Consider the following 17,291-nt stretch of genomic DNA (forward strand, 5'->3'; position numbering starts at 1 on the left):
AAGGAATAAAAATCTAAAGAGCAATTTGGCATCCCACTGGACCCAGGAAAGGCACAGTATTTCCCAACTACGGTTCTCAGTGCTAGAACAGGTAGTTCTCCCTGAAGGTGTGGATCACACAAGATCCCTCCTCCAGAGAGAAGCATACTGGATAAAAAAAGTTGGGTACCCAAGAACCAAAAGGTTTAAATGATAAATTTGATCTATCATGTTTTTTGTAAATTCGCTCACTGCCCTGTATATTGTTGATTCAGTACTTATGTAAATATTGTAAATACAGTACAACGTGTCAGAGAAATTGTAATATCATCCAGGGATCATTTATTTATGTTTCACATATTCATTCATCACCTTTTTTCGAGGTGGCAGCACAATGTGTGAGATGGTTGTGTTCATGTTGATGAGCAGTAAAGTTGTTCCCTTTGTTTATTAGGACCTCCGCTTGGTTGGGGGCGAATTTAAGTTTTTAGCTAGATTATTTCCATTATTGAGTTCGGGAGAGTTTTGTTCCTATGTGTACCAGTCTTCATGGACATTGTTTTCAGTTAGAGCATATCAGTGAATGATTAGAGCATTTTTCATTTTTTTTTTCACCATTCAAAGATGGCGGTCAAAGATAGGTCTAGAGCAGAAGTCCGTTTTTAGTGTTTAAAGATCGGGACGGGGTTAAGCGCCGTTATCCAGTCAGGCACCATAGAGTTGCACTTCAGGGAGGTTCGTCGAAGCGGAGTTCGTTGTTGCGGAGCACGAGGAAGTCCCGGTAAGCTCGTCTAAGGGCATGTATTTCTGGTTAGCTTTGTGCGAGCGTTATTTTGAGTGAAGGTTTGAAACTTGTTTTTGGCATTTGACACCCACAGGGTTTCCGATGTAAGCTTCGTGTATGAAGGTTGAACATACGAGAGCATTTCTTAAGACGGCAGCGGTATTCAGTATATTCTATGGAAGCCCTTCGGTAAGTCCTGAAGGCAAAGTTTGTACTAGCGTTTAAGTTTGATGTAGGTTTTGCAGCAATGAGGTTTCGGGTTAAAACCCATGTTGGTACTTTGTTTCTTTCAGAGTCACAAGTAATGAGTAGGACGGATTCATGTAAGTTTTTGTTCATGATTTTTTCTGTTGAACACTGAGGTGAAGGGCTCTATACAAACACTACATGGTTTTGTTGATTGCACTGCAAAGTTGTACTAATTTTTGATACATTGCATACTCCAGTTGATACACACTGCTTATTGCTGTGTAACATTGTTTTTTAGATGGCACTTGCTCCTGATGAAGGGTCCGGTGTGACCCGAAATGCATAGAGCACCTTCAAGAATTCACAGAAGAATTGTTTTTTTGAAAATCTTACATATGTAAATGAAACTTAAGATTGTATATGTCACATAATCATATTTGATGATTTACTACAAAGAGTCACTTTGAAAAAATTACATTTATGGTGTCGGAAATAAATGTTTAAATTGAATTTAAATTTTTTTTGTTAATGTATAAAGAGTTGTATAAATTTAGAGGGTAAACACCCATTGAGATTGTGCGTAGGGGTCGGGACCTAAGGTCTCGAGGTAGGGAGGTTCAGTTTAGACACGGTTCAGGACAAACGTGTCACCCCTGCAGCACGCTAAATTAAGTTAATCCATTTTAAAAGAATAAAAACGTCAAGTCAAAAGAAATTAAGTAAGTGGAAAAGGGTGTGCATCTCCATATTCTACAAAGGAATCTAATACTAACGTGTCTCTTTCAGATGCACAAGTTACTACTTGTGTAACGATATATCTGTAAGAGACATTAGTTAGTATTAGATTCCTTACCGACCCACCCATCCTCCCCGTTCTGCGAACCAATATCTAGGGTTAGGGCTGTCCCCTTCAGGGCCCTAGTTTCAATGGCACCAGTGTTGGTTTTTAACATGGCTCTGCGTTTCTGGCGCGGAAAAGCTGTGTCTAAGAACTGACGTCAGCACGCGGAGGCGGCGTCTAAGTACTCCGACGACGTCATCACGGCGCCGACGACGGACGCGGAGCTGCAGACGACGCCTACCGACGCGCAAGGGTACTGCTACGCAAAAGTTTCCGGATCCAGTCTGACGCCTGGGGATATTCTAAGGTAAGGAATCTAATACTAACTAATGTCTCTTACAGATATATCGTTACACAAGTAGTAACTGTGCTACAGTACACTACAATATTAAAAACACAGCTACATATCACCAGCACATAAACAGTACTGCAGTAAACACAGGCCTTACTGCACTAAACACAATACCTCACCTGACGCTCAACACAGGTTTAAGAAAAACCGCATTGTACCAAGCATACATACTAAAGCACTAAACACATACATTAAAATTACACAGTCACATAAATCACTATCAAAGACCCAGAGGTGCAGCACTAAACACTCACAATTCTGTATATGCCAGAGCAAAATAGGGAAAAGTATATTCATAAGAGAAAGACTGAAAGAGTGACCAGGAGACAAAACAGGAACCTGCAAAATTGAGATAAAGGGACAGGAAGTGTGTGGTGGTGGATTGACGAGTCGTGAAGTAGATTCAAGACCATAAAGCCTTAGGGCCAGATTTACGTAGAGCTTACGTGTTTCTTGCCTCATGCAAGGCAACGCAAGCCCTTTACTGAAATTTACAAATCCACGCAAAACTACCTTGTGTGACTCTGTTGGGCTTAGTAATTCCAAGGTAATGGCAAGGCAGCACATTTCTTTGCCTTGCATTACCTTGCGGCAGGGAGGCGTTCCATGGTGGAGCGTGGCCGTTCCCACGCATCCATCCATGGATTTTGTCACATTCCCAGATTTACAAAGAGTTGTACACATGGGAATGCGTCCTATTGGAACGCCTCCCAGACCCAGGCATTACGAGGAGAAATACCTTTATTTCTCCTTCTCACTCTTTTTCTATATGTGTTGCATACCGCACCACACATAGAAAAAAAATTAAATGCCTTTAAGGATTGTTTTGTGCAGGAAGCTGTTCCTTCATGCACAAAAACAATCTTACTCATAATGCAGGCACCTTTCAATACTGGTTCAAGGATGCCTGTATTGGGGCTAGGCAGCACACAGTGCACCAGCGCAAAGAAGCAACATAATTGTGCCATATCTTTGTAAATATGGCACATTTTTTTATGTCTGCCTTTCACGCAGCGCAGCCAGTTGCCTGGTTGTGCTGCGTAAAATGGTAGTTAATCTGCCCCTAGGTTTTCTGCACACCGACGTTCAATAGCAACTGCCACGAGCTTCTGAGAAGATCTTTGGGCCCCAGCACTTATTTTTTTAACAAATTAGGCCCTGGCCAAGAATATACAATAGACGAAGACACTAACCATATACTGTACAGCACAAGAATGTAGCACAGAGACCACCTACACACAACCAACAAACAAAAACATATCCATTTACTTGAGAACCCCTGCAATAAAAACACAAATGGTATATCTCTTAAAAAACAGTAGACTACGAGATTTTGGTGCATTAGCTGCACATGTATTATATCATTAAAATGACATCATCCAGCTCGTAGCACAAACTGCAGTACAAAACACACAACATAGCACCAGAATACAGTGCAGCATTAAACGTGCACAATGTAGCACACATATTGCACAGCTCCTAGGCTGGAGTGAGGAATGGATTTTAGGTGCAATATTTAAAAATACATTTTCCACCCCCTGTTTTGTCAGTGTTGTTTCGGCTGACCAGAATTGCCTTAGCTTAGAAACGACTTTCAGTAATGCCAGTGGCAGTAGAACACCACACCAGCTGTGGTAGGCGTCCGAGTCAAAAGTGCAAAAGTTTAGATATTGGGCCATCAGCAGGCAAAAGCTAGTTGGGGTCATCAATAGGAATGCTGTAGCAAACTTGTTGCAGCCGTACTCCACATCCAGTGCATGTGATAACCAATAAAACCTTTAACCTGAATATGCCCTGAGTTGTTTAAACCTCCAACCTGAATATGACCTGTGTTTTTCTCTTTAGGAGACCTCATCTGAGTATCTGGAGCTGCTACTGGAAGCCCTAGAAGTAAAGTCCAGCATTTTGGATCCTCTGCCATCCCACTTGATGTTCCCTGTAGCCATCACCTGCTACTGGGTGAATCACTGTGAGCCTAAAGTGAGGCTGCACCATCTGTATGCCTTATTGATGGGGATGGTGTTTGGGGAGATGCAGAGGATTGTTTCCAGCCAAGGTAGGCATCGAAGACTGAAGAAGCCGGGTCAACGGGCTTGTTAATGTACATTCATTCTTGCTGCCAGTTACAAACAGGAGTGTCTGCAGGAGGTGATAGGGCTTGTGAGGTTGTAGTTGCTGGAGAAGCTCCATGATGCTTCAGCATGTTGAGGCAGAGACGTAGTACTGCTATGCCTTGGAGGACTGGGAAGGGTTTGCTATAGTAGAGGCCCCGACGCCCATTGGTAAGGAGAGTTTCCTGGGTGGGCTTGGTAAGGGATTACCACTGGCTCCAAAGCACATACACACTGCGTTGCTTTATACAATTGGCACTCCAACCGCAGGTGAGCCGGAGCAGTGGCTTTGACCTCAGCTGTCTGATAGTTTAGTAGCACTGATTGCTTTCTTTTTTAATTGTTCTCCTGTCAGTTACTGAAACCCAGCATTAGTCGTCAATATTGTGACTTCTGTAAAATCTCCTTAATCACCCGTCTTATTTTATTCCCTCTTCCACTGGTCAGCAGTGTTAAACTACCAATTGCAGTTTAGTTGAGAGGTGAGCAAATTGGAGAGGTGAACTGTGTGGGGATGGGGTTTGGAAAAGACAAAATGATGAATGAAGAAGCAGAGCTTAAGGATTGGTGGAAGCAATTTTTTTACAAACAGATTAGTGAGGAAAAAGAGGATAAACTGATGAGGAAAAAGGAAGAGGTTTCCAGATATCTCCAATTCCTTACTTGAAAATCCTGTGTTTTCGTTAAGTGCAGCATTTCTAGCAAGGTTGTCAGTTGCAAAACATGCAGTGGCGGTTCTTTTATATGGGCGGAGGGGCTACGCCCTCGTCCTTTTTCTGCCCCCTAGTTGTGCTTTTTACTTGAGTCAATTAAGAGTAAAATGCCTGCAAGTAACCTGCTTCAGCGCTGTGAGCTCCTCAGCCGGCAAATCTTGGATTGGTGGCGCATGCTCAGTGCATGATTTGTGCCTGCCATAAACCTGGCAGGCACAAATCATGCACTCTGAGCATGCGCCACCAATCCAAGATTTGCCGGCTGAGGAGCTCTCAGCCCTGAGACTTGTGACGTCAGCACCTCGGCAAAGACATTGAAGTCCTTGCTGAAGGACCTCCCCCGCCGATAGAGTTAGCCCCGGGCGCTGTCTGCTTCAGCTCTGCAGAGGCCAGGGCTACACTTCAATCATAGTTCATGAAGCCTCCCTGTAATGTTAACCCCTCCCTTCCCTCCCCTGTGACCAATGAAACAAGAATGGGTTAATATGGAAAGAAAGAAGCTGCGTCATGATTCCGTGCACCTCCGGTGAGTGAAAACTAAAATGTACATATTTATAAAGTGTTCGAAATGAGCGAGCTTTAAAAGTTAATAGTAGTGCTGAACTGTGTTTGTGCCCTCGTGTCAGGTATTTAAGAGGCCGTAAACTGTAGCTAGCATTTAGTTACCAAATTGAAAGCACGTGTGAAATCCTTTTTGAAAGGGCATGTTGTAACGTGTTAGTAATTAATAAGTTGTCATCCGAGGCCAACATTGGGTGCTGACGGCTGTGGTTCAGGGCAGAGTCAACAGATAACCATAGAGAGCTGGGAAAGGCAGGAGGCGGACCGGAGACTTTGTTGGGGTGGGTGAATTCTGTAGGCTGGGTGTGCATGCTCGAAACCTCTATTATTATCTTTGCATTACTAGTTGGATTTGTAAGGGGCTTGGGTGAAGTCACTGTGCATATGGGCTCTTGGGATTTTTGTAAGGCACGGCAGGGTCTTTAAGTGGCTACAGCAGGGAGTATGACACCGGGGGTCACACTGCTCGGTGATTTGTAGTGGTTAGAAGATCACTGTCCTACCTGTGTCGCGCTTCATGCTGCAGTCAGTTGAGAGAGAAGCAAGCCAGCCATGCAGTAGACTAAATGAGGGCTGGCTGTGTAAATAGTGCTGATGAGTGTAACGGTTTGAGACTGTGTTTTGGTGTGTAAGTCCACCTATCTCCGTGTGTATGGCTGCTGATGTGTTGTTTAACTGTGAAAAGGGCCTAAGTGAAGCGTTATTAAACACTTTCATATTGCAATTATGAAGGTACATTCCTTCTGCTTCAAAGTAGGTCATGTAACTGGTGCTCACATAGAGCACTCCAATATTTTTGATTCAAGTTCGAAAATAGTTGTATGTCTTACTCTTGTGCATAAAGTACGGTGTGAGTTAATCATTGATGTGCTGTCAATTGCAGGCAATAGTTTAAAGACAAATTCATATATCTTAATTGTGGGACATTCATCAAGTGTAAATTGAATCAACCAACGCCATATGTGAGCTCCCCAGAGCTTGCATGAAAAAAGACCAGTATGTCTAGACTGCGTCAGACAGCTGTCTGATGTTCCAGATCAATACCATATGCCAGCATCGCCCAGTATTAACTCAAAACCACTACATCCAGAGGCACAAGAGACCCTTGTATTACACCTACCAGTGCACGCCTTTGTATTACACCTGCCAGTGCACACCCTTTCATTACACTCACCAGTGCATACATTTGCATTCACCCACCCAGTGCACGTCCTTGCATTGCACCCACCTGTGCACCCCCTTGTATTACACCCACTGGTGTATGCCTTGTATTACACCCACCAGTGCACGCCCTTATATTACACCCACAAGTGCACACCCTTGTATCACACCCACCAGTGCATACCGTTGTATTACACTCTCCATTGGACACCCTGGTGTTACAACCACCAGTGCACACCCTTGTATTATTTTATTTATTTATTTATTTGCAAGCTTATACCGCGCTGGGAATCGACTCCCTAGGGAGTATCTCCGCGCCATTGGCAACGTCAGAAAGCAAATAGCCCTGTCATGTGTAAACATCATACTGCAAGTATTAATAGTTGAATAGAAAAGTTTTTAGTTTTTTTCTGAAAGGAAGATGATCCCTGCAAGCTCTGATTTCCAGGGGGAGTTCGTTCCAGAGTTTCGGGCCGGCCACTGACAGAGCTCTACCACCTTGTCGTGATTTCCAGAATCTGGGGACACACAGAAGTTCATGGTCTCCAGATCTCAGAGTTCTTACGGGAATATATGGGGAAAATTTCCCTGTTAAGATCTCCGGTCCAATACCAGACAGGCACTTATGGATAGTGCAACAGGTTTTAAACAGCACTCTCTGTTTTATGGTAAGCCAGTGGAGTTTTTTTAGAAGGGGTTTAGAAGGGGTTCTGGCCGGGACGTTTAGAACAAGGCGGGCAGCCGTGTTCTGCACAACTTGAAGTCTAGCGATGACCCCTTCATTGGCGGCTAGCAGCAGACCATTGCAATAGTCCAGTCTACTCAACACGAGTGACTGAACCAAAGTTCTTCTGGTGGAATCAGGTAGCATAGGAAACACCCTACGGAGAAGACCAATAACGTGAAAACAGGAGCCTACTACAGAAGTAGCGTGATGTTTTAAAGTAAGCTCCTGATCCAGTTTGACTCCCAGATCTTTCACTACCATTTTTGGCTCTGGGACTGGGCCAAGATCACAAGGCCACCAGTCCGGAGTCCATAGTCGTTTTGCTTCCCCAAAAAGCATCACCTCCGTCTTGGAGACGTTGCACTGAAGGAGATTTACTGCCATCCAGCGTGCTACTTCTTTCATCCCTTGAGCATCCCTATTACAACTAACAATGCAAGCCCAAACAACCAAAACATATGCAATGCCAAATAAACTAGAGGACAGCAGGAGCATGAAAAACACATTAAGAAATATTTATGGTAATACTTCGCATCTGTTGCGCACTTAAGGTTTAAAGCATACTGTCACAAGGATAGGGACCGTCTGCGCAGACTCTGACTTCTTCCCGCGCATGATTTTGCAGTTGGAGAAGTAGCAGCCATTTTGCAGATGGACTTTCACTGCAGTAGAGGAGCGGTCGAGCGGAGACTAGCCGAGGTCAAGGTGGTCGGAGCCTCTGTCCTGACTACTGAAAGCGGACCGGTCGTGCCCTGCAGCAGCAGCAGCCTAGTCCATCCATTTTGGTTGCAGGTTGCTGTCCGGACCGGAGTAGAAGAGACTTGTGAACTCGGGCAGGTAGGGCCCCACAGGCGGGCAGTTTGTAACTTATTATAGGCCTGCAGAAGGTACTCACACGTCACACGGACAATGTGCACACCAGAGCCTCCTCGGTCTGCCATACTCAAGGCAACACTGCCCTGGCTGCCAAACAGATCACTAGAGCTGCCAGAATGAAAGCTGCTGGCTGCAGAGTATTTGGAATTAAAGGACCTAGACAGCATGCTCTGCATAAAGAAGGACAGATTTAACAAAAAGAGGTTAGTCAAGCATGAAAACAACGACAGGACATGTTATGCAGCAAGGCACAGGCGCAAAATATATCAAGTGCATGCTTGACGACATGCACACAAAAACACAGTGCAAATACATACAATATTGCAGTGAAATATACGGTGCAACTTGGCAGCATGCACTCCGAAATTGTACATATGTACATTCCATGCAAGAAACTGGTCACCAACAGGTACAACTGTATTCTATTTATGGTAGAATGATGATGTGCGAACGGAACATTGTGAATCGTGATTGTGGCATAATTTTGGCTGTAACAGTCAGTGGCTTGTGAGCAAGAGAATATTGTGCAGTGGCTCTAGGCTGTTGTGTGTGCCTGTGAGCACAGAACTCACCCACATACAAGATTTTTGGTGCGATTGCGTGCTGGTACTACAGCATGGAACTACCTGGTGTGTAAGACTATGTGATGTAATGTCTCTTACACTGTTGTGTACGTGCAGGAGCATGGAACACACTGGTGTGCCAGAGTATGTAGTACAATATCTTTATGATGTGTGTAGTGAAGCCGAACTCACAAATGTGGTTCTACAAGTACATTGTTGAGCATGTGTTGAAGTCCAATTTCATGCTGATCACTGATCTTTCTTGGTATGGCGACTACCCATCTTCGGTGGGATAAATGTTGGTGTACAACATTGCTACTGTGCTGATTGTAGTGAGCTAGTCTAGCTCCCTTTATCCCTCCGCTCCACCATGGAATAACACTAACATAACACACGCAGTAGTTTAGTTTGCAACAGAGGGCAGAAAGGCACAACAAAACAAGAGTGGAACAGAGGGCAGAAGGGCACAAACAACGAGGGGAAAATGAAGTGGAACAGAGGGCACAAAGGCACAAAACACGAGTGGAACAGAGGGCAGAAGGGCACAAAAAACGAGTGAAACAGAGGGCAGAAGGGCCTATACTGATTTGCAGAGGGGGCTTGCTGTGTGTATTGGAACAGTAAGCAATAGACAAGAATTCGTCCCTGGGTAGTTACATTTAGCTGAGATTAATTCAATATTTGCACCCTACACTTCAGATATTTTTAATGCGGAACTGTAATAGGCTGACATAGGGGTTCTGACTAAACTGGGCCTAGTACAGTGGTTATGCTTATGGGGTCACAGTTTGAGTAGGCAAGGAAAGCTCTTTTATTATACTGAAAAAGAAAGTTCACTTGCATACAAGCTTATGTACTATTAAAATGCAAATCCACACATGTTCCCTATGGCATGCTACTATATTTTATGAATCAATTGCTATTTCGTTTATGTCCCTGTTTTAAGACCACTTATTGCACACTTACATGATTTTAAGAGAGTTCCCATTTTGTGATCCTGTGCTTGTGCTGTAAATACAAACCTTTTTTCCTCCTCTATCCTTCTGCTATCATTCCAAATCCAAATAACTGACTAACCTATCCACTACTTAAAATGTACCTGCATGTTTCACTATACTAATTCAACACTAATCTTCTATGGGTCCCAATGTTTTATGTTTAGAATGTCATGAGCAAACTATGAATCATTTTATTTAAATGTTGATGGAGGCATCTACTCCCACTCTTATGCATTCCTCCATTCACCTATGCAATTACATCCACACATCCTACCCTTACCCATGCCCCCAACTATGCACTCACTTAATCTTTGGCCCAACCACCCTTGAACGCAAACTTATCGTGCTCAGTTATCCACATGGATCTGCGTAAAGTTGTATATCCACCCATACCTATTCATCCCTGAACCACCTTCAACCAAGCACATATCCATCCACTCTTAGCTGCGCATTGATCCATCCTCTAACACCCGGCTGTTCACCCATATGTTCGCATGTGCATCAAGCTACTTATGTGATTAACACCGATCCACCGTAATATGCACATAAAGTCACCCAACAGTCTCTTTAACTATGTATTCCTCTTAACAGCCATCAGCGCATCCATTGACAACCACCTGTGTTTGCATGTTGCCTTTTGAGTATTGTCTCACTGCATATCTCTCTACATTTTGTCTTCATATGCTTCTGGGTATGCTTATAGTGCAACATGAATGTGTTTTCTGTTTATGTATCTAAACAATAAAGACATTACACACAAGCATTGGCATAGCCGATAAGTCTCACCTTTGGGACTTTATAAGTGTTTAGTTATCCAGCACAATATCCCTGGTGCAACAACATCAACTGTTGCATGGCTAAACACTTCTATGGTCCCAAAGGCGAGACCTCTTGGCTATGCCATTGCTTGTTCTTCATTATTATTTAGTAGAAATGTAGGGAAACGTGAGGAATACAATACATACTTGATTTTATACACTGTTAAAAGGAAAGCATTTTTAATGAGGCGCCTGAAAAACCACCACCTCGGCTGCTGCTAAATAATTCTCTGACACGTTTTAAAAGCTTTCTAATAACTTGTTTTGGATCTGGTTCGTGAGGTACTGGGCAAGTATAAGCGTTAATGCATCTGATAGCCCAGGCCTCTCTTGGGCCTTGTTGGCGCAGTCTGGGTTGTAATTAATGTGGCCGAGTATATTGCTGTAGGTTTAACTTTATCCTAGATGCTGTGATTGTCAATTACAGTAATATCCCTTCTTCCAACTAAACTGCGCTCAGAAAGGCCCACTAATCTCCAAAATACAAGTGGCAGGGCATGTGCTGGGTGTATTAAAAGATTAAATAGATGAGTTTGACGTTATAAGGACCGCGTCCCTGGCAAACTTCCACCTTCACAACAACTGTTGTGAAGGTGAAAGTTTGCCAGGGACGCGGTCCTTATACGCCGACGATGAGCGGCTGATGTCATTGATGTACACGGACCTCGGCTATGGCACGTTTGGTGCATTTAAGGCAGTTATAACGGATGTGGACCATGTCTCAAGTATACAGTGGCCGAGTTACCGATTTAAACGTACCCTGGCCATCACGCTAAAAGTGTTTATTAAGGTTTTCACCAAGGATGAGCACCTACTGGATTATCAGTAAGGATTGATAACCTGCAATTACTCACTTCTACAACACAAGGTATAACAAAACACCTTCCTACGCGCGGACAATGTAGCCCTCATTATTGATGAAACCACTCTTTGAATTGCCAATCTTTGCAATTTTAGGTCCTTGCAAGACGACCTGTGACCATCACTACGTTCACTATGACTCCATGAGAATTCTATACTCCGGATATGCCCACCCCTCCCCTCGTGTCCTGAAGAACACCCGCTGTGTAAGGGACATTTTCCCTACAACTTGGGTCGAAACGTAGACCAGAATACCGGAACACATGACTAGAGTGTGATTTTGAACACCAGTTTCAATGTGATGTTGTTGTGAAGAAGATAACTGAACTCTGGATGCAATCTGCTTGTGCTCTTTCAAGAAGCCATTGTCTATTGTTTAATGGAAATATACAATTGACTTGTCACTTTTTTCCTATTGCACTTATCCCGATCACTGCACACCCCTTCCCCTCCTTTTGTACAGTGGGCACTGAATGTTATTTATATGTATAGCAATTTACAAAAAAGAAAAAAGCAATGAAATGCTAAGAGACACTATGTGAATACATACTAGTGTTTGCTGCAAATCGTTTTTGACATTGATTGTTTCTCTTTTTAATAATTATTTTGAATAATTCCACTATAGTTCAGGGACCACTTTTTCTAAATTGCATAATTACCCAGGTCCCTTTGACTTTTTGGGTTGACCCCTTCTCTATAACGTGATTGTCAATTACAGTAGCATCCCTTCTTCCAACTAAACTGCGCTCAGAAAGGCCCAGTAATCTCCAAAATACAAGTGTCAGGGCATGTGCTGGGTGTATTAAAAGATTAGATAGATGAGTTTGAGGTTATTTAAGGTGTTGTGCTTGTGCCTCATTGCAGTTCCTGTTGAAAGAGTTGGACAGTCTCTGTCTAAATGTACATAAGTTGGATTTCTGGAAACATGCTGAGTTTACGGGCAAAAAATGGAAAAATACACAGGAACAAAATAGAAGACTGTTTGACCAGTGACTGAGAGGTATGGAGGAAGGCAAAAGTAAATAAGTGCACGTTTATTGCCAGGTACCATGACACTTGTTCTGTCTGCTCGCCTAAAAGTTGGGCCTCTGCACTGTTGACCCCTAAAAGGTGGGCACTGGCGCAATTTTAAATATTTGGTCCTTGGTGTTGATTACTCATACCGTTTTGCTCCAAAGATATTCCCTCTGTAAAGATAGATTGTAGGTAGAATGAACACTAACCAATATTATATTCAATTCTATGTGGAAAAAGTAGGCATTTTACTCTGATGGGCTAGCTTGAATGCCACTTTATCTCACGTAGGCACTGGGTCAGTAGACAGATCCAACCTATTTATGCAACATTGTTAAAATTAATTGTGGTTTATTGCAATTTAGAATGGTTTATTCATGAGGCCTTGGAACTGATGATAGTTTTAGGGGAGGCAGTGGCCTGTTTCTGTTAAGCACAATGGCTTCCGAAAGTCTTCAAAATCCACCATTTGCCTGCAAATTTTTCAAAATTTTCTCGGGGGGGAGAACCCCCCCGAACCCTCCTTGGATGGTTCGGGCTCGCTCGCTGCGCTCGCTCGCACGGTGTGCAACAACAATAATTTTCAGCCCCACCACTTTCAAATGTCACCAGCCGCCACTGAAAACATGTATAAAATTGGGTTTCAGGCTAATGCCAAAATGTTTTTAGAGTATTTAGAAAATATCTGCTCAGCTGAACACCCTCCTCTTACTGCATTCATGCATCCAAGCTCTTGATTAAATCTTTACTACTTGGACAAAAGTGTTTGTAAAGCTAAATGAATGTAAAAGCAGAAAAGTCAAATGAATGTTGTTATTCTTAGGAATAGGTGGTTGCTTATACTACTCTTGCTACAGATGCCATATAGAATACAACAATTCATTGAGCATTGCCTACAGGTTGATGATTGTCTTAGTTTAATAATAACAAGATGTGGATCAGATTTTTAAATGAACAGTGAATAAAAGAAAAGCATATTTGAAAAAAAAGATATGCGGGCAAATACAATAGACGAGACCAGGATATACAGAGGGGAGAAAGCCTCCAGGAGAGGGGACAGGGTCCCTCTTGGCAGTCCTCTCCGTGCCTTCACTCTGAGTAAACTTCCCCATCAATGGCATCCTCATTCTTCCTTATATAACATTGCGGCTCAACTGGGGACACTCTAGAACACTAAAAGCAATAGAGATAAGAACACAGTGAGAAAATGTTTTTCCTGCATTTATTAAAGGGAAAGAATGAAAGGAGGTGATGTCCAAATTAGCCAGTATTAGAAGAACGAACGCATAAACGTTTCCCCAGAAGATAGAAGAAAACCCCTTCAATGAGACATCAGCCTCAATGTATCAGCTCAAAAAATAATATCCCAAACTAAAGCCCTGTGCTTTAGTTCCACTCTTTCAGTGCCCCCATTTTCACCACTGTCACCAGGTGCTGTACCAAATTGAAAGACCGGGGAAGACAGACTCTATGAACCTGTGACGCCTATTCTCTATAATATGATATCTTGATGAAGACAGTAACTGCTCTGAAATCCCTGTATGTGAAGTTATCGGTTTTCTGTCCAAAACACCCCTCGTCCATTCAGGGAAAATTAAACAATTATGATTTAAAAATCAGGTGCCAATGAAAGAAGAGAAGAGCATTCAAGATCTGATGAAGATCCCAGAAACATCATCATTACGAACACCCTAAATAAGTCAACCAGACCAGTAGGAAGTCCTGCTGAATAAGAGTTTTGCCTCGTTGAAAGATGCAAGTGGGCGTGGATGCGTTTGGGCACAGGACCTAAGAATACTCGCACACATTTGCATTTTTTTAAAGAAGTCTGCATGTAGTTTTAGTTTTAGTGACAGTTCCAGGTTTTCGGATATACATTGTTGTTACATTTCTGTAGGGGTTTCTGCCTCGCAGCTAGGTAAAAATCCTTCAACTTCTTCCAAGCTACAGATTCCAATTTAACATCAGGTTTTGTTTCCAATGTAAATCTCTTCAATAAGAAAAATAATAGGATAGTAGTGTGATTGTATCAGCAACTTTAAAGTGGAAATGGTTTCTGTGTGTTTACCAGTATCAAGTAGCAACATTAAAAAGCATAATCACATGTAAAAATCTGCTTATGGGTTATTCATTTTTAAAAATGGATTCTCTTGGCAATATAAGCTCAGCACATCAACTACTTAGTAATAAGCTGAAAAACATATAGTTATAATCTGCTGTTTCCACATCGTGAACAGGTGTAAATCTTCTGAAAAATGTGATGCATTTTTACCAGGTGCTGTCAAAAAATATTTGGTAAAAGTGAAAGCATTTTTAGTAATAGACTATTATTCACAATAAGGTTAATAGAAAAACAGGCAGAAAAGAAGGTTGGAGCCCCGATGCCTATTATGGCGAGTCACCCCTCTGTCCTTTGCATGGCTTTGCTACATGTGAGGCCAGGGGTCTCTGCTATGAATGCCGGTGAACCCTAAATGACGCCCATGTACTTCCTTAGTATATTCAGCAATATTTATTGATTTTAAGATAAAATGTGTTGATGCTAAATTATTCTGTTCTATCTTTTAAAATTATTATTTATTTTTTATTTTTTGGTCTTTTTTTTTTCTTTTCAAAGTTGCCTTTTAATTGAGTATCAAAAATGACCAAATACAAAGGACTACAATCTTAATAGTACAAGGGGCGGGCAACTGCCCAGGTGCCAACAGAATTAGCTATGGTGGGTTCAGCTTTGCAAAGACCCCAAGCCGGTCACCGTTCCGAACTGAGCGAATGATGCTGATGTCCTAAACAAATAACCCCCCTCAAACCAACAGTATCCCTCCCTCCCGCCCCGTCCGGTGGTAACAAAATGAAAGTAAAATAAGTAAAGCAGTAAATAGAAAAGATTTAAGTAGGCAGTGATAAAGACTGAGGCCCTGGTGCTTTCTTTATGGCATGCTCGCCTCTGGAGGATCTTATCCATGGAACGCCTAGCGGACATTTTCCAAACTGATTCTGTTCTATCTTAAACTGCATTAGTATCTGTCTAATTTGCAGATATCTTAAATACAACATTTTGTAATTAGTTTCTTGCTTTAATGTGTCCTAATTTTGTAATTCCCCTTGTGCATCTAAAGCGTAGTCACTGAAAAGAATATAGTTCTTTAGGTTAGGATTATTAGAAATGACTGGAGATCTTGATTATCCCAAAATTCAGTGTATTTAGTGAATTTGAGTATTTTGTGTTTTCTCTACAAATTCCACTAAATGTGATCAATATCCTGAAAGGCTTTTAATCAGATTTGCTTCAAATATTTAGGGTGGTTATATTTTGTTAAATTGCAATGTATTAACTCATGCAGACATTTACATTCGGAATCGTCACATCCTTCTTGTGACAGTTAATATGACATGTTATGCAATCTGGCAACTTAAAAATACTTTCCAAAATCAGGCTGTACCGTCCTGCTTCTTCTGTTTTATAGTTAATGTTTTCAGCTCTATACATGGAGATTTATTATGTTAAATAAATTGGTCTGTAAGTCATTCCATTTTATCAACAACACTTTGAGGAACGTAAACTCGGAGTTGCTAAACAAAATAAAGTATTTTAGGTAAAATAACTATTTTAATATAATTCGCTCTTCCATAAGCTGATACACCCAGTTTTAATTGGGGTCTAATAGTTGTTCTACCCATTTTGGCATTTAATTCAGAGGGAATCATTCCTGAATCTCTTTGAAAATGTTTTTCCTAAAGAAGTCACTTTCTCAGAATCTGTATTTTTCCCACTCTTCTTATGTAGAAGAATTTCATATCATTAGTTCAGTTTTATCGACACATTAACTTATATCCCGAACATCTTTCAAAACTCTCTAAAGTTTATCACTTCAGTCACATATCCCGATAGCATACAATTTAACTTTGTTTAGTGTTGTTCCTAACTGCAAAGCATGGATATAAGAACTTCTCGGTAAAGCTAAGGGCCTTCTGTATAAGATAAAAAGCAAGGGTAAAAGTGGGCAACCTTCCCTAGTATCTCGTCTGATAGGGATAATAGATGTAGTTTGAATAATGTTGCCATTGATCATGATCTTCGATGTATGCTTATAATATTGCAGTTTTATCCCTCTTTCGATTTGGTCTGGGATCCCTTAATCTGTTTAATACCTTTAAGAAGTGTGGCTCACTGGTTAGAGGCAGCAGACCCGTAAGCAGAGAACAGCCCGGGACCAGGGTTCGATTCCCGACGCGGCAGGGTCGTGGACCAGGGTCAGCGGACTCGATAATTCTCGCCTCGGTGCCTACTCTAGTCAGAAACCACACTCGGCAACTCTGGGCATCAGCTTGCCTCATCTTCACAACGGCCCTCCCAGACCGCCGGGGATGCTTGGTCGCACCTTAGAGATACCCATCAGGGACCATCTCTCAGGGTGAGCCAGGACGGGTTCCCCAGTGGTCGAAGCGTGGAGATACTCCTCCGGGAGTCGATTCCTAGCGCTATATAAACCCGCAATTAAATTAAATTAAACAGGTAGGCCCATCATACATGATCGAGGTCTTTTCAGCCTTTTACAGAAATTGCTGCACTAGATACACTTTTCTAAACTCAAGAGTAGCTGATTACAAACCAGATGGAGGAGCCAGTTAGGCTTGTTCCCAAATGGAAATACTCGATAATACTTGAATAACTATACTAGTCCGTACCCACAACGGCCTTCAAGCGATATCTATCTGCCAAGAGTGCCACCAAGACGCCCT

General features: G+C 42.2%; 1 protein-coding gene across 1 annotated transcript in view; it reads left to right on the forward strand.

Moving 5' to 3' along the window:
* Nucleotides 1–17,291, forward strand: part of ASTE1 (asteroid structure-specific endonuclease 1) — a 92,380-nt gene that overhangs the window by 35,271 nt on the left and 39,818 nt on the right. The window contains exon 3 of the mRNA XM_078663877.1: nt 3,991–4,201. Coding sequence (XP_078520003.1) covers nt 3,991–4,201 — 211 coding nt within the window. The remainder of the gene's footprint in view (nt 1–3,990; nt 4,202–17,291) is intronic.

The sequence above is a fragment of the Lissotriton helveticus genome, chromosome 10 (assembly GCF_964261635.1).
Source record: "Lissotriton helveticus chromosome 10, aLisHel1.1, whole genome shotgun sequence".
Classification (NCBI taxonomy): domain Eukaryota; kingdom Metazoa; phylum Chordata; class Amphibia; order Caudata; family Salamandridae; genus Lissotriton; species Lissotriton helveticus.